This window comes from Bactrocera oleae, chromosome 4, assembly GCF_042242935.1.
Source record: "Bactrocera oleae isolate idBacOlea1 chromosome 4, idBacOlea1, whole genome shotgun sequence".
Lineage (NCBI taxonomy): Eukaryota > Metazoa > Arthropoda > Insecta > Diptera > Tephritidae > Bactrocera > Bactrocera oleae.
Window position 1 is genome coordinate 21,624,238 of NC_091538.1, and position 19,894 is coordinate 21,644,131.

At 33.9% G+C, this 19,894-nt stretch overlaps 1 protein-coding gene across 1 annotated transcript; it reads right to left on the reverse strand.

Annotated features, from left to right (window-relative positions):
* Positions 1–13,522: 13,522 nt before the first annotated feature.
* Positions 13,523–16,274, reverse strand: LOC106622503 (serine protease grass). Its single transcript, XM_014241696.3, has 6 exons — positions 16,115–16,274; positions 15,885–16,012; positions 15,471–15,823; positions 15,179–15,366; positions 14,689–14,793; positions 13,523–14,626 (listed from the first exon to the last, which is right to left on the reverse strand). The coding sequence occupies exons 1-6, from the start codon at positions 16,257–16,259 to the stop codon at positions 14,220–14,222; spliced, it is 1,326 nt and encodes a 441-aa protein (XP_014097171.2). The 5' UTR covers positions 16,260–16,274; the 3' UTR covers positions 13,523–14,219.
* Positions 16,275–19,894: the final 3,620 nt, after the last annotated feature.

Sequence of the window (19,894 nt, forward strand, 5' to 3'; positions counted from 1 at the left end):
TGTGCGGGCAAGAAGAAGCAAGTATCAGCGTGCGTGTATTTATGAATGTAGGTGTGATTTTCACATTTGTATAAATACACATAAATAAAGGAATATGCAATAAACCCAAACATATGAACATATTTTCCTGAAATATTCTAATTATTTATATTTTCTTGTCAGAACTAAATTGCTTTCTTTTTTATTATTTAAATTTTTGTTTATGCGCTTACCAAAAAACATCTGTGCATATGTATGTATATACATTTTGCTTATAGAGTGGTGTAGTTCGTTGCGTAAATTGAGAGGTGTGGTGACATTTTATTTTCGTACTTGCACGTTTTCGATGTTCCCTCATCGTAATTAACATTTTAGAACAGCTAACATTTGCTCCTTCTCTATTCATTTACATTCTCTGGTTTTATGACAATGCGAAAATTGTACAGTTATCGAGTGAACAAAATGCCCGGTCGTATAAAATTTCGGTAGATATCCACATTGTAAGGAATTTGCACGTGCAGCAAAAATCTTATCGTGAAATTGGTAATATAAAGCAGAGCCTTATTTAAATGTGCGGAATATTATAAAACGCTACATAAACACCGGAATATTAGAGCGTAGGGCACATCTGGACGCCCAAAAAAATTCACATCACAGCTGGAACACTGCAGTGACTCAGAGTCTGAAGATTTTGGCAGTAAAGCTGAGACAAAAGATGCAACAAAGCTTTAAAAAAAAATGAGATCTAGCTCTGAGATAGTTATCATAGCCGAGTTCCACGACGCAAGGCATTTATTTCGAGTAGACATAATTAAATAGGTTGAAGTTCTCCAAACTTAATGCTAATTCTTTAAAAAACAAGTCAGTGAAGTATATAATTTTTTATTGTGAAGGGAAAGGTATCAATCCGTAAATCCAAATCCATGTCTTTAAGGAAGCTAATGGCAAATTAATTAATTTTGAGTACAATGAGTTGACCCAAGCACACTTAAAGTAAACTGGAAGGAAGCACAATAAATATAAAATGTTAGTACAATAAATAGAAGTTAAAATAATTGCAATATTAAGTACTCGTATTGAAAACTTCATCATGATCTCGAAGAAGATTTCCGTAACTAACTAGGATGACTTCATCTCCATAGAAGTTTAATCATTATGACTCCGTCTCCAAAGTACTCAGTGAGCTTTTCAAACTTCCATTCTTAATCAAAACTCGCCTTTGCGAGAACCCATTGTTTTCATAATTCGGTTGAAATAATACCATATGTATATGAATGTGAAAATAATAACATTTGTATAACAAGTTAGAAATAATTCTCTTTTAACTAAAAGGCTGGAACGGTAGGTTAATGCATTAATGGAATTAAAGAAGTGAACTAAAAAACTAAATACTACTAAATTGATAGTTATTTAAAAAAAAGAGATAGTGGAACGCATTTATTTTTATTCACAGTTAAAGGTTCGAGATGATCGAAGAACTCTCTTAATTATAATGCGAGTAATTTCCGATTCGCTCTTCCTTCGTTCCAGTATTCACACTAGATGGCGCTGTAACCAAGCCAAAGCAGAGAATATTAATAAATAGCAGAGAATGTTAATAACAGAGAATGTAAATGAATAAAGAAGGAGCAAATGTTAGCTGTTCTAAAATAAAATGTCACCACACCTTTCAGGGTACGCAACGAACTACACCACTCTATAAGCAAAATGTATATACATACATATGCACAGATGTTCTTTGGTATGCGCATAAACAAAAATTTAAGTAATAACAAGTAAGGAAGGGCTAAGTTCGGATGTAACCGAACATTTTATACTCTCGCAAAGTCAAATGGTATACTCGTTTGAGATTTCTTTGTGGATTGACTGATATTTTCGGTAGAAGGTCAACTATAGGCACTGGGGTCCACATATTTAGTACTTAGGGGTTTGAACAGTTTTGGTTCGATTTAGACAATTTTTGGCCGCAAGGTGGCATACTTTAATTGCATTATTCACGCAAAGTTTTACCCCGATATAATCATTGTTACCTAATTTGCATAGTGGAAAGTGAAAGAATCAGATGGAATTTAAAATGGTGTTATATGGGAAATAGGCGTGGTTGTAGTCCGATTTCACCCATTTTCGCACTATGACATAGAAACATGATAAGAACGTTATGCACCAAATTTGGTTGAAATCGGTTGAGGAGATCTCAAGATATGGGTTTTCACCTAAAAGTGGGCTGTGCCACGCCCACTGACTAATTTTGAACGCGGTTCCTATAAAGCCAATTTATACCATCTCAGAGATAAAATTTAATGTCTCTGGCGTGTTTAGTGCTTGATTTATCGCGCTTTTAGTAGTTTTTAACAGTACCGTTATATGGGGAGTGGGCGAAATTGCCACCCGATTTCAACTATTTTCACACCGTCAATAGAAGTGCTAAAAACATTTGCTTCTAGTGAATTTTGTTATAGCATTAGGGGTTTAGGAGATATGCACATTAAACCTATTAGAGGCGGGACCACGCCCACTTTTTAAAAAAAAGTTTTAACTGCAGATGCCCCTCCTTAATGTGATCCTGTGTACCAAATAACAGTCTTGTATCTTATTGCGGAGCTTAGTTATGGCAAGTTATTTGTTTTTGATTAATGGCGTTTTGTGGGCGTGGCAGTGGTCCGATTACGCCCATCTGCAATACCAACCGTCTCACGGTACCAAGAAACATGTCTACCAAGTTTCATAAAGATATCTCAATTTTTACTCAAGTTAGAGCTTGCACGGACGGACGGACGGACGGACGGACGGACAGACAGTCACCCGGATTTCAACTTGTCTCTTCATCCTGATCATTTATATATACATAACCCTATATCTAACTCGATTAGTTTTGGGTGATACAAACAACCGTTAGGTGAACAAAACTATTATACTCTGTAGCAACAGGTTGCGAGAGTATAAAAACGAAAGAAATTGACTTCTGACAAGAAAATATAAATAATGAGGGAAATAATATAAAAATAGAATTAAAATATCATTTAATATAAAAGAGTTATAAAAATAAAAAAAGAGTATATAAAAATATATGATAGGATTTGAACTTAGGCAAAATACTTCACGTTGCAATAAGGAAGTGTGCTATACAACCAACATCATAGACAATATTCAAGTTAATTTGTCTAATCTGTGAACTCAAACAGCTATTGTTGTTTACTTGCTTCAAATGTTCTTATGTGATATGTGAATATTCTTGAAATTGCCTTCCTTCATTCGCATGTCCAAATATATTTGCATATATGTACACATATGTACATATGTATGTCCCTCAATATGTCTTTCGCAAAAAATTGAACATTCGCGCAAGTGACAAAGAAAACGTAGACGCACCATCATCGGCCAATAATATTCAAGGGAACTCGCGGCTTATTTTCTCAGTATTTCATATTACAACGACAACAAATTCATTCATAAGGAACGTGCGTCTGCTTCAAAGCAAAGTGCGTTCGTTCATAACTCTGCGCCGCGCTATTTTTTCTGTGCGCCTGGTAAACCACATTTGGTTTTCATATAGAATTCCTACCGCAAATGCGCGAATATAAAAATGAATGAAATTGAATTTGAATGTCTTCACTAAAATTGAAGAATCAGCAAAATTTCAATTTTACAATTTGTATAACTGAAAGTCCTACCATTCCCCTCGCATTTGTATGTTGCCCACAAGCTGCTGCCTCACAACATTTGCTAAAAATCAGAAATTGAAGAATTTGTCTGATGTTCCCTTCAGAAAGGAGAATTGGCAACATGACCTATTAGCGAGTTTAAATAATATTTATATTTTTGCATATTATGCACTATATATTTCATTCATAAGAAATCTTTAACTACTTCTATATATTCTATGCACAGTGCATATAGTACTTTTATATGTTTACTTATTATCATTGTTTCATAGTTTTTCGATTTAGCCCATTTTATCTAAATACGACGCTATGAAAATGCAGCCCAATTGGTAATCGCAATATTTCAAAAGAGAATAAGTCAACTTTCAATAGCAAACCACTGCAAAAAGGACAAACGAGACAACATAGCCGACCGACATTGTCGCAAAATTGTCGATTCAAACAAATTTTGTCAACTCCGCCACGATGCGCAAAATTCGGCGTCAATATGTATGCGAGCTCGTATGCAAGTATGTTTGTCGGCAAAGTTCTCATTTGGTTTTTTTTTCAACGTTTTGTCAGAAGTCAATTTTGGGCTCCGCCCCGTCTCCGCGCGAACTCGCCGTTACTTCCATGGCGTGCCGTCATGGTCAGAGGCGTTTCAACGGAGAATTTGTATCATATTATTATATTGCTTAATTTGTATAGAAAAATACTGATAACTTAGGGCTTAGTTACGCAATATTATAACATTTACGTAAATCATTCAACTTGCTTCTCGCAAAAAGCAAAAAGTGTAGACAAAAGTCATTGCTTGTGCGGGCAAGAAGAAGCAAGCATCAGCGTGCGTGTATTTATGAATGTAGGTGTGATTTTCACATTTGTATAAATACACATAAATAAAGGAATATGCAATAAACCCAAACATATCAACATATTTTCCTGAAATATTCTAATTATTTATATTTTCTTGTCAGAACTAAATTGCTTTCTTTTTTATTATTTAAATTTTTGTTTATGCGCTTACCAAAGAACATCTGTGCATATGTATGTATATACATTTTGCTTATAGAGTGGTGTAGTTCGTTGCGTAAATTGAGAGGTGTGGTGACATTTTATTTTCGTACTTGCACGTTTTCGATGTTCCCTCATCGTAATTAACATTTTAGAACAGCTAACATTTGCTCCTTCTCTATTCATTTACATTCTCTGGTTTTATGACAATGCGAAAATTGTACAGTTATCGAGTGAACAAAATGCCCGGTCGTATAAAATTTCGGTAGATATCCACATTGTAAGGAATTTTCACGTGCAGCAAAAATCTTATCGTGAAATTGGTAATATAAAGCAGAGCCTTATTTAAGTGTGCGGAATATTATAAAACGCTACATAAACACCGGAATATTAGAGCGTAGGGCACATCTGGACGCCCAAAAAAATTCACATCACAGCTGGAACACTGCAGTGACTCAGAGTCTGAAGATTTTGGCAGTAAAGCTGAGACAAAAGATGCAACAAAGCTTTAAAAAAAAATGAGATCTAGCTCTGAGATAGTTATCATAGCCGAGTTCCACGACGCAAGGCATTTATTTCGAGTAGACATAATTAAATAGGTTGAAGTTCTCCAAACCTAATGCTAATTCTTTAAAAAACAAGTCAGTGAAGTATATAATTTTTTATTGTGAAGGGAAAGGTATCAATCCGTTAATCCAAATCCATGTCTTTAAGGAAGCTAATGGCAAATTAATTAATTTTGAGTACAATGAGTTGACCCAAGCACACTTAAAGTAAACTGGAAGGAAGCACAATAAATATAAAATGTTAGTACAATAAATAGAAGTTAAAATAATTGCAATATTAAGTACTCGTATTGAAAACTTCATCATGATCTCGAAGAAGATTTCCGTAACTAACTAGGATGACTTCATCTCCATAGAAGTTTAATCATTATGACTCCGTCTCCAAAGTACTCAGTGAGCTTTTCAAACTTCCATTCTTAATCAAAACTCGCCTTTGCGAGAACCCATTGTTTTCATAATTCGGTTGAAATAATACCATATGTATATGAATGTGAAAATAATAACATTTGTATAACAAGTTAGAAATAATTCTCTTTTAACTAAAAGGCTGGAACGGTAGGTTAATGCATTAATGGAATTAAAGAAGTGAACTAAAAAACTAAATACTACTAAATTGATAGTTATTTAAAAAAAAGAGATAGTTTTACTTGGAACGCATTTATTTTTATTCACAGTTAAAAGTTCGAGATGATCGAAGAACTCTCTTAATTATAATGCGAGTAATTTCCGATTCGCTCTTCCTTCGTTCCAGTATTCACACTAGATGGCGCTGTAACCAAGCCAAAGCAGAGAATATTAATAAATAGCAGAGAATGTTAATAACAGAGAATGTAAATGAATAGAGAAGGAGCAAATGTTAGCTGTTCTAAAATGTTAATTACGATGAGGGAACAACGAAAACGTGCAAGTTCGAAAATAAAATGTCACCACACCTTTCAGGATACGCAACGAACTACACCACTCTATAAGCAAAATGTATATACATACATATGCACAGATGTTCTTTGGTATGCGCATAAACAAAAATTTAAGTAATAACAAGTAAGGAAGGGCTAAGTTCGGATGTAACCGAACATTTTATACTCTCGCAAAGTCAAATGGTATACTCGTTTGAGATTTCTTTGTGGATTGACTGATATTTTCGGTAGAAGGTCAACTATAGGCACTGGGGTCCACATATTTAGTACTTAGGGGTTTGAACAGTTTTGGTTCGATTTAGACAATTTTTGGCCGCAAGGTGGCATACTTTAATTGCATTATTCACGCAAAGTTTTACCCCGATATAATCATTGTTACCTAATTTGCATAGTGGAAAGTGAAAGAATCAGATGGAATTTAAAATGGTGTTATATGGGAAATAGGCGTGGTTGTAGTCCGATTTCACCCATTTTCGCACTATGACATAGAAACATGATAAGAACGTTATGCACCAAATTTGGTTGAAATCGGTTGAGGAGATCTCAAGATATGGGTTTTCACCTAAAAGTGGGCTGTGCCACGCCCACTGACTAATTTTGAACGCGGTTCCTATAAAGCCAATTTATACCATCTCAGAGATAAAATTTAATGTCTCTGGCGTGTTTAGTGCTTGATTTATCGCGCTTTTAGTAGTTTTTAACAGTACCGTTATATGGGGAGTGGGCGAAATTGCCACCCGATTTCAACTATTTTCACACCGTCAATAGAAGTGCTAAAAACATTTGCTTCTAGTGAATTTTGTTATTATAGCATTAGGGGTTTAGGAGATATGCACATTAAACCTATTAGAGGCGGGACCACGCCCACTTTTTAAAAAAAAGTTTTAACTGCAGATGCCCCTCCCTAATGTGATCCTGTGTACCAAATAACAGTCTTGTATCTTATTGCGGAGCTTAGTTATGGCAAAATATTTGTTTTTGATTAATGGCGTTTTGTGGGCGTGGCAGTGGTCCGATTACGCCCATCAGCTTACCAACCGTCTCACGGTACCAAGAAACATGTCTACCAAGTTTCATAAAGATATCTCAATTTTTACTCAAGTTAGAGCTTGCATGGACGGACGGACGGACGGACAGACAGTCACCCGGATTTCAACTCGTCTCTTCATCCTGATCATTTATATATATATAACCCTATATCTAACTCGATTAGTTTTGGGTGATACAAACAACCGTTAGGTGAACAAAACTATTATACTCTGTAGCAACAGGTTGCGAGAGTATAAAAACGAAAGAAATTGACTTCTGACAAGAAAATATAAATAATGAGGGAAATAATATAAAAATAGAATTAAAATATCATTTAATATAAAAGAGTTATAAAAATAAAAAAAGAGTATATAAAAATATATGATAGGATTTGAACTTAGGCAAAATACTTCACGTTGCAATAAGGAAGTGTGCTATACAACCAACATCATAGACAATATTCAAGTTAATTTGTCTAATCTGTGAACTCAAACAGCTATTGTTGTTTACTTGCTTCAAATGTTCTTATGTGATATGTGAATATTCTTGAAATTGCCTTCCTTCATTCGCATGTCCAAATATATTTGCATATATGTACACATATGTACATATGTATGTCCCTCAATATGTCTTTCGCAAAAAATTGAACATTCGCGCAAGTGACAAAGAAAACGTAGACGCACCATCATCGGCCAATAATATTCAAGGGAACTCGCGGCTTATTTTCTCAGTATTTCATATTACAACGACAACAAATTCATTCATAAGGAACGTGCGTCTGCTTCAAAGCAAAGTGCGTTCGTTCATAACTCTGCGCCGCGCTATTTTTTCTGTGCGCCTGGCAAACCACATTTGGTTTTCATATAGAATTCCTACCGCAAATGCGCGAATATAAAAATGAATGAAATTGAATTTGAATGTCTTCACTAAAATTGAAGAATCAGCAAAATTTCAATTTTACAATTTGTATAACTGAAAGTCCTACCATTCCCCTCGCATTTGTATGTTGCCCACAAGCTGCTGCCTCACAACATTTGCTAAAAATCAGAAATTGAAGAATTTGTCTGATGTTCCCTTCAGAAAGGAGAATTGCCAACATGACCTATTAGCGAGTTTAAATAATATTTATATTTTTGCATATTATGCACTATATATTTCATTCATAAGAAATCTTTAACTACTTCTATATATTCTATGCACAGTGCATATAGTACTTTTATATGTTTACTTATTATCATTGTTTCATAGTTTTTCGATTTAGCCCATTTTATCTAAATACGACGCTATGAAAATGCAGCCCAATTGGTAATCGCAATATTTCAAAAGAGAATAAGTCAACTTTCAATAGCAAACCACTGCAAAAAGGACAAACGAGACAACATAGCCGACCGACATTGTCGCAAAATTGTCGATTCAAACAAATTTTGTCAACTCCGCCACGATGCGCAAAATTCGGCGTCAATATGTATGCGAGCTCGTATGCAAGTATGTTTGTCGGCAAAGTTCTCATTTGGTTTTTTTTTCAACGTTTTGTCAGAAGTCAATTTTGGGCTCCGCCCCGTCTCCGCGCGAACTCGCCGTTACTTCCATGGCGTGCCGTCATGGTCAGAGGCGTTTCAACGGAGAATTTGTATCATATTATTATATTGCTTAATTTGTATAGAAAAATACTGATAACTTAGGGCTTAGTTACGCAATATTATAACATTTACGTAGATCATTCAACTTGCTTCTCGCAAAAAGCAAAAAGTGTAGACAAAAGTCATTGCTTGTGCGGGCAAGAAGAAGCAAGCATCAGCGTGCGTGTATTTATGAATGTAGGTGTGATTTTCACCTTTGTATAAATACACATAAATAAAGGAATATGCAATAAACCCAAACATATGAACATATTTTCCTGAAATATTCTAATTATTTATATTTTCTTGTCAGAACTAAATTGCTTTCTTTTTTATTATTTAAATTTTTGTTTATGCGCTTACCAAAGAACATCTGTGCATATGTATGTATATACATTTTGCTTATAGAGTGGTGTAGTTCGTTGCGTAAATTGAGAGGTGTGGTGACATTTTATTTTCGCACTTGCACGTTTTCGATGTTCCCTCATCGTAATTAACATTTTAGAACAGCTAACATTTGCTCCTTCTCTATTCATTTACATTCTCTGGTTTTATGACAATGCGAAAATTGTACAGTTATCGAGTGAACAAAATGCCCGGTCGTATAAAATTTCGGTAGATATCCACATTGTAAGGAATTTGCACGTGCAGCAAAAATCTTATCGTGAAATTGGTAATATAAAGCAGAGCCTTATTTAAGTGTGCGGAATATTATAAAACGCTACATAAACACCGGAATATTAGAGCGTAGGGCACATCTGGACGCCCAAAAAAATTCACATCACAGCTGGAACACTGCAGTGACTCAGAGTCTGAAGATTTTGGCAGTAAAGCTGAGACAAAAGATGCAACAAAGCTTTAAAAAAAAATGAGATCTAGCTCTGAGATAGTTATCATAGCCGAGTTCCACGACGCAAGGCATTTATTTCGAGTAGACATAATTAAATAGGTTGAAGTTCTCCAAACTTAATGCTAATTCTTTAAAAAACAAGTCAGTGAAGTATATAATTTTTTATTGTGAAGGGAAAGGTATCAATCCGTTAATCCAAATCCATGTCTTTAAGGAAGCTAATGGCAAATTAATTAATTTTGAGTACAATGAGTTGACCCAAGCACACTTAAAGTAAACTGGAAGGAAGCACAATAAATATAAAATGTTAGTACAATAAATAGAAGTTAAAATAATTGCAATATTAAGTACTCGTATTGAAAACTTCATCATGATCTCGAAGAAGATTTCCGTAACTAACTAGGATGACTTCATCTCCATAGAAGTTTAATCATTATGACTCCGTCTCCAAAGTACTCAGTGAGCTTTTCAAACTTCCATTCTTAATCAAAACTCGCCTTTGCGAGAACCCATTGTTTTCATAATTCGGTTGAAATAATACCATATGTATATGAATGTGAAAATAATAACATTTGTATAACAAGTTAGAAATAATTCTCTTTTAACTAAAAGGCTGGAACGGTAGGTTAATGCATTAATGGAATTAAAGAAGTGAACTAAAAAACTAAATACTACTAAATTGATAGTTATTTAAAAAAAAGAGATAGTGGAACGCATTTATTTTTATTCACAGTTAAAAGTTCGAGATGATCGAAGAACTCTCTTAATTATAATGCGAGTAATTTCCGATTCGCTCTTCCTTCGTTCCAGTATTCACACTAGATGGCGCTGTAACCAAGCCAAAGCAGAGAATATTAATAAATAGCAGAGAATGTTAATAACAGAGAATGTAAATGAATAAAGAAGGAGCAAATGTTAGCTGTTCTAAAATAAAATGTCACCACACCTTTCAGGGTACGCAACGAACTACACCACTCTATAAGCAAAATGTATATACATACATATGCACAGATGTTCTTTGGTATGCGCATAAACAAAAATTTAAGTAATAACAAGTAAGGAAGGGCTAAGTTCGGATGTAACCGAACATTTTATACTCTCGCAAAGTCAAATGGTATACTCGTTTGAGATTTCTTTGTGGATTGACTGATATTTTCGGTAGAAGGTCAACTATAGGCACTGGGGTCCACATATTTAGTACTTAGGGGTTTGAACAGTTTTGGTTCGATTTAGACAATTTTTGGCCGCAAGGTGGCATACTTTAATTGCATTATTCACGCAAAGTTTTACCCCGATATAATCATTGTTACCTAATTTGCATAGTGGAAAGTGAAAGAATCAGATGGAATTTAAAATGGTGTTATATGGGAAATAGGCGTGGTTGTAGTCCGATTTCACCCATTTTCCAAACATGATAAGAACGTTATGCACCAAATTTGGTTGAAATCGGTTGAGGAGATCTCAAGATATGGGTTTTCACCTAAAAGTGGGCTGTGCCACGCCCACTGACTAATTTTGAACGCGGTTCCTATAAAGCCAATTTATACCATCTCAGAGATAAAATTTAATGTCTCTGGCGTGTTTAGTGCTTGATTTATCGCGCTTTTAGTAGTTTTTAACAGTACCGTTATATGGGGAGTGGGCGAAATCGCCACCCGATTTCAACTATTTACACACCGTCAATAGAAGTGCTAAAAACATTTGCTTCTAGTGAATTTTGTTATTATAGCATTAGGGGTTTAGGAGATATGCACATTAAACCTATTAGAGGCGGGACCACGCCCACTTTTTAAAAAAAAGTTTTAACTGCAGATGCCCCTCCCTAATGTGATCCTGTGTACCAAATAACAGTCTTGTATCTTATTGCGGAGCTTAGTTATGGCAAAATATTTGTTTTTGATTAATGGCGTTTTGTGGGCGTGGCAGTGGTCCGATTACGCCCATCTGCAATACCAACCGTCTCACGGTACCAAGAAACATGTCTACCAAGTTTCATAAAGATATCTCAATTTTTACTCAAGTTAGAGCTTGCACGGACGGACGGACGGACGGACAGACAGTCACCCGGATTTCAACTCGTCTCTTTATCCTGATCATTTATATATATATAACCCTATATCTAACTCGATTAGTTTTGGGTGATACAAACAACCGTTAGGTGAACAAAACTATTATACTCTGTAGCAACAGGTTGCGAGAGTATAAAAACGAAAGAAATTGACTTCTGACAAGAAAATATAAATAATGAGGGAAATAATATAAAAATAGAATTAAAATATCATTTAATATAAAAGAGTTATAAAAATAAAAAAAGAGTATATAAAAATATATGATAGGATTTGAACTTAGGCAAAATACTTCACGTTGCAATAAGGAAGTGTGCTATACAACCAACATCATAGACAATATTCAAGTTAATTTGTCTAATCTGTGAACTCAAACAGCTATTGTTGTTTACTTGCTTCAAATGTTCTTATGTGATATGTGAATATTCTTGAAATTGCCTTCCTTCATTCGCATGTCCAAATATATTTGCATATATGTACACATATGTACATATGTATGTCCCTCAATATGTCTTTCGCAAAAAATTGAACATTCGCGCAAGTGACAAAGAAAACGTAGACGCACCATCATCGGCCAATAATATTCAAGGGAACTCGCGGCTTATTTTCTCAGTATTTCATATTACAAGGACAACAAATTCATTCATAAGGAACGTGCGTCTGCTTCAAAGCAAAGTGCGTTCGTTCATAACTCTGCGCCGCGCTATTTTTTCTGTGCGCCTGGTAAACCACATTTGGTTTTTATATAGAATTCCTACCGCAAATGCGCGAATATAAAAATGAATGAAATTGAATTTGAATGTCTTCACTAAAATTGAAGAATCAGCAAAATTTCAATTTTACAATTTGTATAACTGAAAGTCCTACCATTCCCCTCGCATTTGTATGTTGCCCACAAGCTGCTGCCTCACAACATTTGCTAAAAATCAGAAATTGAAGAATTTGTCTGATGTTCCCTTCAGAAAGGAGAATTGCCAACATGACCTATTAGCGAGTTTAAATAATATTTATATTTTTGCATATTATGCACTATATATTTCATTCATAAGAAATCTTTAACTACTTCTATATATTCTATGCACAGTGCATATAGTACTTTTATATGTTTACTTATTATCATTGTTTCATAGTTTTTCGATTTAGCCCATTTTATCTAAATACGACGCTATGAAAATGCAGCCCAATTGGTAATCGCAGTATTTCAAAAGAGAATAAGTCAACTTTCAATAGCAAACCACTGCAAAAAGGACAAACGAGACAACATAGCCGACCGACATTGTCGCAAAATTGTCGATTCAAACAAATTTTGTCAACTCCGCGACGATTCACACAATTTGGTGTCAATATGTATGCGAGCTCATATATGTATGTATGTATGTATATACATATGTATGTTTGTGGACAAAGTCATCATTTGGTTGTTTTCAACAACACAATGTCTGCGCGAACTCGCCGTTATTTTGTTGGCTTGCCACTATACACAGAGGCGTTCTAACTGAGGACTCTTAGTATATTATTATGTTGCTTAATTTGTATTGATAAATACTGATGCATTTATGAATTATTTTCGTTATATAATATATATTATATATATATATATATATACACATATATTCATACCTATAATCGTTTTTAAACTAAATTCGATTAATAAAAACTATCTGAAATAATTATGTGGCAGTGCGCCCCAATCCCTTCTCGCCTGCGATCGTTCAACTCGCAAAAAGCAAAAAGTGTTGACAAAAGTCATTGCTTGTGCGGGGCAAGAAGAAGCAAGCATCAGCGTACGTGTATTTAAGAATGAACGACCTAAGCCACTACATAAATGGAAACACGACCGCTTAGCCACAGTTTTATTATTATCATTTGTTTAATAAGTATATTGCTTACGCAACGCACATACAAAAGTTGGAAAAATTGCATATCAAAGGTTATTTTATTATGAATTCTGGGGTTTTTGCCAGTAATCCTCCTTTTCAATTCAAAAGGCTTTTCATAATTATAAATTTGTCATATCATAGAAATTGAAAACATAAATCTAAATAGGTATGAGCAACGATTTTTCATTCGTTGTGTCTATTTATAGCCTTTTCTCCGTTTCGCACACAGCGTGGGGTATTTTACTCTTTCGAAGTTATATTTTTCGATGTTCCCTCATGTGAAATTACAAATTACAAAAAGATTTCATTTAACATTTGCTCCTTCTCTATTCATTTACATTCTCTGATAAAACGATTGAAAATTTTACAATTTTAATATAATTATGTGTAATAAGCCGAATAGAGCAAAGAAATAAAAGAAAACCTTATATTATCAAAAACACGCTTGTGCCAAAACTTTTTTGATTCGCTGTATGTATATATTTCATTTCGCGTAGTCATTCTCATAAATCTTACATATGTAGGTATTCATACGTACTTGCATGAGACTATAGAAATATGATTAATTATACAATATATTTACAAGTATTTACTCGAATAATGAAATACTTCCTTTAACAATTTTGAAATAATAAATTATTTATGTTCGTTGTGAATATTAATAAATCATAAAATTTGAGTTGAAATAGTGTGGGGCACTGTATGGGTTTACATTGTTTTCATTGTTAAAATGTGCTTTATAAAGAGTGTGAGTTATCCAAACCATGGAATCCGTTACGTTTTCATACATAAAAGGTTCCGTAGTTAATTCACCACATTCCTTCCCGTAACCCAAAGAGACCAAACCAATTTGAGTGTAATGCTTTCTTATGAATCTACCACTTAGGTAAGCGGTTTTCCAAAATAGTGGACCTCCAGAATCTCCACGACAAGACACCGTTTGGTTAGTTCCAGCTTGAATACAAAGCTTCGAATTGTCAATCTTAAAACGTGGGTATAAGTTCTTGCAAATATCCAATGCTTTGAGTATCAACTGACCTTTTTGAAGTACGTCAACAGAGCGATCTAAATGCACACATGTATTTAGAAACAATTTAAGAATATGGTAGTAAATACAATTAATTTACCGTGTTCTTGTAGGCCCCAGCCAGCTAATACTAAATCATCGTGTGGCGAAATATTATAATCCGATGGCATCGTGGGCAAGCAAATGGGTGCTATGTGCTGGTAACCTTAAAAGGATATATGGTAGAAATATATTAATAACTTTGTACAATGGGTTAGATACAGTAAGTGACCAAAGTTCCTATGTATGTACACATTGTATTTATATCCTTAAAATATTTTATTTGTTAAGTGAATTCATTATGCAGCTCATCAAATGCGAGCTCATCGAGTCTTGACTGTAAGGTCCCAAATAATTTTAACAAACCGTATCGACCAATTTTTTTTTAAAGACTGCAACTATTATTTTTATCAGTTGTGAGAATAAAACAGAAAAAAACAAACCATTATTTGAACAACGCAGAATTTCCCCTTATCTGTTAATTCTATATATTAGTTGTTCTAGTATATAAATTTAGAAATTTAATTTCTAAAGATCTTAGATTTACTTACGTCTAAAATCTATGTCCATATTAAGCTTTATCAGAGCGATATCCTTATGGTAATTTAGCGACTTGTAATCGGGATGAATTATGGGTTTCTGGTGTGGATCGATTACAAAGTCTACGTGAGTTTGGCAAATGTGGAGTATACAGTCGTTTTTGGTGGAAATTCTGTGTTCGCCTAAGCGCACAGCTTGTCTGCATATATTGGAAAATAGATTTAAAGCGATCAGTATTCTCAGAGAATACACCATATATATACAAATATTTGATTTTGCGAATTTTTATATTTAATCACTTACAAATCGTTCGAAATGCAATGGGCCGCTGTGAGGACAAAGCGTTCTGTTATGACCGAAGCACCACACAATGGTTCCATCCGCGCATAAAGTAACATGGCCATCCATGGAAATTCGCCTTGTGTAGCGCTTATACCATTGGCCATACGATCATCATTAATTTTACCGCAATTGGGTTTGTTTAGTAGTGCCAATCCCTCCGGATGGAGCTTTTTCGAATTCCTAAGATTGGTTTCTTTATTAAGCGCAAAATGCATATACCGCTGATTTGGCCTTTCTGTTGTAGTTGTTGTTGTTGGCCTTCTAAAAGGCCGTTGTTGTCGTCTCCTTCGGGGGCAACATATAACAGGACCACTCTGCGGAAGAATATCTGATGTGAGACCAAACATTAACACAATATAAATTATTATTCCTTACTAGTCTAGAGTATTTACAATCCTTAGGATTCAGCATGTCCTTTGTTAATGGAGTATCCTGTAGGTTCGGGCAGTTTTCATATAACTTACAATGGCCAAAATAGTCATTTTCTTTGCACACATAATCACCTTTGGGAGTATTCGAATTAGTATTTCAAGGTTTCTCTATATACATATGTAATGTGTATGTGTCTGTATGTATGTATGTATGCATTTACTTTATCAACTCACCAGCTATAACGCTAAGATTGCAGTAGAAAGCCACAGAAAGGCAAGCAAATAATTTGAAGCGAAACTCGGGCATTGGAACAACCGCGCGATTAAAGCTCGTAAGAGAGACTGCTTGCTGTTTAGAAAAGCCAATTATGCTGTTCATTATAATATTGTATAATCAATTTGGATTAAAATGAAAAGCTAGAAATCCTTATCGCATTAACTTGAATTACAGAAGTACCTATGGGTAAAGTTAATCTTTCTGTACCCAACGTATATTTTAGTAAAGTGAAATTTATAATTTTTTCATAAGCGGTCTCTGTAGATCTGAGAATAGTAAAAGGCGCAATTTTGAGACATTGTTTTGATTATGAATTCGTATGGCACTCAACGATATTTTTAGAACCTTTAATATTTTTAGAGTGAAAACTATCCCGGATCTCAGTTTTTGAAATATCGATCTGAAATTTCGTTTCTCCCCGAGAGGCAGCTCATTTGTCAGATTCGGCGATATCATACAAATTGACCGATCAAAATCAAGTTCACGTATGGAATACTTTTTTATTTGACAAAAATCTTCACGAAATTTGCCATACATTATTGTTCAAGGCTACTCTACAATCTTCGAACAAATTGTTGAGAACTGATCACTATAGTAAATAGTTGCGATTTAAGCTTATCTATCAAAATCAAGAAATCTTGATTCGACTTGAAGATTCTTTATACCAAACAACCCAATTATCAAAACGTTTATTTACAGATTTAGTTGATATGCACGTGTGGAGGGTATTATAGATTCGGTGCAGCCGAAGTTATCGTTTTTTCTTCTTTACAACTATTATCAAATACTTTTGTAAACTTTCACTGAAGGACGTACATTGGGTTTCATAGAATTAGATAAGTTTATTATTTTCAAAGTATTATTACTATTGCTTTTAAAATTGCCAGTAATCACACGCCAAATAAAAAGTAAAAAATAACCCCATACTTACATACATATGTACACGTATATGAATATATTGAAACGAAGTTTAAATACGACCCGTTCCCCTCAAAATTGACATACAAATATTTTTTTCGCGCAAAACATTTTTTTTGTGTCCTTTGAGGCAAATTATTGATCACGTATTTTTTCCGTATTTTTTTTTAATTATGAAAAATTTTGGAATATGTTTGTGTATCTCCTGTAACAAATTACAATTTTTTTCTTAATTTGGCGCTTAAGTATAGCACTTCTGGACGTGGCATAGGTTCTACTTCGCTAATATTTAATACAAACCTCCCGAAAGTGACAACCGGCGAACGGGCTGATAGTCACTCGAAATTTAACTCGCGTCGTCATCCTGATATACCATCAAATGTATATAATATTATATATACATTCTATCTGGACTAGTTTTAATCTCTGTTGCAACATGTTGCGAGAGTATTAATTTATTACGAAAGAATTTAGTATGAATTATTCGCAAAAATTGAATGGAATCATATTTGGTATGAGGAAAAAGCCAACCCAATAATCGGAGGTCATTATGTTAGGAATATGATTTTCAGAGAAAGGTCTAGACAGACTTTATTCATTTACAGCGCTAAAACACAGTTTCGCGCATATTGGCTAGATCAGGAAATTTGATTAAATAAGAAAATGTTGTAACGGAAGAAAACCAACAGAAGAAATGTAAAATAGTTTGGATTCTGGGACTCATTTTATCGGCTAGATAATGGTATTTTTCTTGAAATTCTTATTTTATTCCAATTAGGTTTTTAAGTATACTCCTTTGTTTTATAAATTATACGTGTTCCCTCACACTTATGATATATATAATATATTGAATGAAGTTTACATTTGAACCTTGCCTTCGATAACTTTAAGTATAAAATTTTTGAAAGTGTATAAGAGTTCAATCAATTTGAGCTTTTTCGACATGTAGTGTGTTCATATAATATATGTAAGTAAATCCCCGTTTTACACCCTAAACACGTTATATTAAGTTTGTTACACCCGGAAGGAAACATCGGGCGTGCGGAAAAACATATTCTCTACAATAACAAATTCTCTACAATCGCAAAACACACTTAATTAGATATTTAGTAGGCATACGATAGTTTTACCTTAAAATATTCTTTTTATATTTGTACATTTTGCGAAAAGTGGTTGGTCTCAAAACTAAAATAAGAAAATTCCAATTCTTCCAATAAAAACAGATATATAAAGTAATTCGATTGAATAGAAAAATATTCTTAATTGTGAACATTTGGAAATTTTTAAACTTTTCAATTCAATTCGGAAATTTTAGGGCCAATTTGTGGATCAAATCAATTGGAACTTCCTAACACCAAGTAAGCCAAAGTTTTATTGACACCATTGACAATTATGGTACTTGACTTGTAGAACTCTCCATTTCCTTGCTGGCGGTATTTATCAAAAATGCAGTGGAAATCATTTTAACATTGGCCTAAAATATTATGGAATACCGTTTCTATGTTCGATGGATTAAACCACAAATGACTGAAGAGAACCAACGCTTAAAATTTTTTATTTTACTCAAAAAGTGAATTCATAGGAATAATATATTGTATGTTAAGATGTTATGTTGTATACTCTCGCAACATGTTGCTACAGAGTTATTAGTTTTATTCACCTAACGGTTGTTTGTATCACCTAAAACTAATCGAGTTAGATATAGGGTTATGTATATATTATATAAATGATCAGGATGAAGAGACGAGTTGAAATCCGGGTGACTGTCTGTCCGTCCGTATATCTGCAAGACAGGTCTGGTGTTGCCAATCTAAAAAATGAAGATTTGACAGATAATTAAACAGCTGAAAATTTTTAAATGAAAGTTAAAAATTTAATTTAGGGATTGCTCACAAAAACGGGGTGAAAAATTCTTAAAATGGAGAATAGTTTTGATTTATATTATGACGATAAAAATGTTGGGGCAAAACTGATGTGCTGCGCATAAGAAAAAGTCTTCGTGATCAGTCAAATCCTTTCGAACTTCCTAACTTTTGGCTAAATGGCTTTTAAATAATGTTTATTGCAGATTCATAAGTTATTTTCGTTTAAATAGGGAATCATTTGGTGTTTTATTAAATGTGCTGAAGGAACATTACCACAAACTCTCCTTTCCTTGCTGCCGCATTACATTTTAAATAATTTTAAGTTTGGACTGAAGAAACGATATCTATGGTTGTGGCTTTTAAATATTATAAACATCATGTTTGTGCGCTGTGGATAAAACACTAATGACTGAAAAGGAGTAAAACGCTTCAAAAATTTAGTTTTACTAAGTATATTTCTAGGAGTAGAAGATTGTATTGACTCTTTAAGTTCGAAACCACGGTCTCTTAATTTTATTTTAATGTTTCCAAATTGTAGCTTGTCTCGTTCAGTTTCGGGATTTTACTCCATGCGTTCAACAAATTTTTCACCCTTCTATGGATTTGTACATAATAGTTCTTTTTACCGATTATCTATTAATACTTCTTCTAAATAAATTTATTAATGTTAAACTGCTTGTTAGCAGTTGAAATTTTTTGAGAAGTTTGACTACACTCCAATCGAAATTTTTTTTTGACGGGTTGAGTTGAAAACCATAACACCGAATTTCAAAACTTCAACCAAAATGCAGTTGGGTTGAAAAACGTAAAAGCGCCATAATCTGATCTCTGATTTTCGTTTTTTTGGGTATAAGCTAAACCAATATTCGAATAAAAACATAGAAATTGCCATATGGCCACCAAACATTCTAAACTTTATCATCACTGCTAAGCGAATAATACTCGTAAAACAAG

What these genes read in the sequence shown, in the direction of transcription:
- LOC106622503 (XM_014241696.3), bottom strand. Translation starts at nt 16,259, where the DNA reads ATGAACAGCATAATTGGCTTTTCTAAACAGCAAGCAGTCTCTCTTACG. An exon ending in CAATCTTAGCGTTATAGCTG is followed by an intron (nt 16,013 to 16,114) that starts GTGAGTTGATAA and finishes ATACTCCCAAAG; the next exon opens with GTGATTATGTGTGCAAAGAA. An exon ending in ATTGTAAATACTCTAGACTA is followed by an intron (nt 15,824 to 15,884) that starts GTAAGGAATAAT and finishes ATTCTTCCGCAG; the next exon opens with AGTGGTCCTGTTATATGTTG.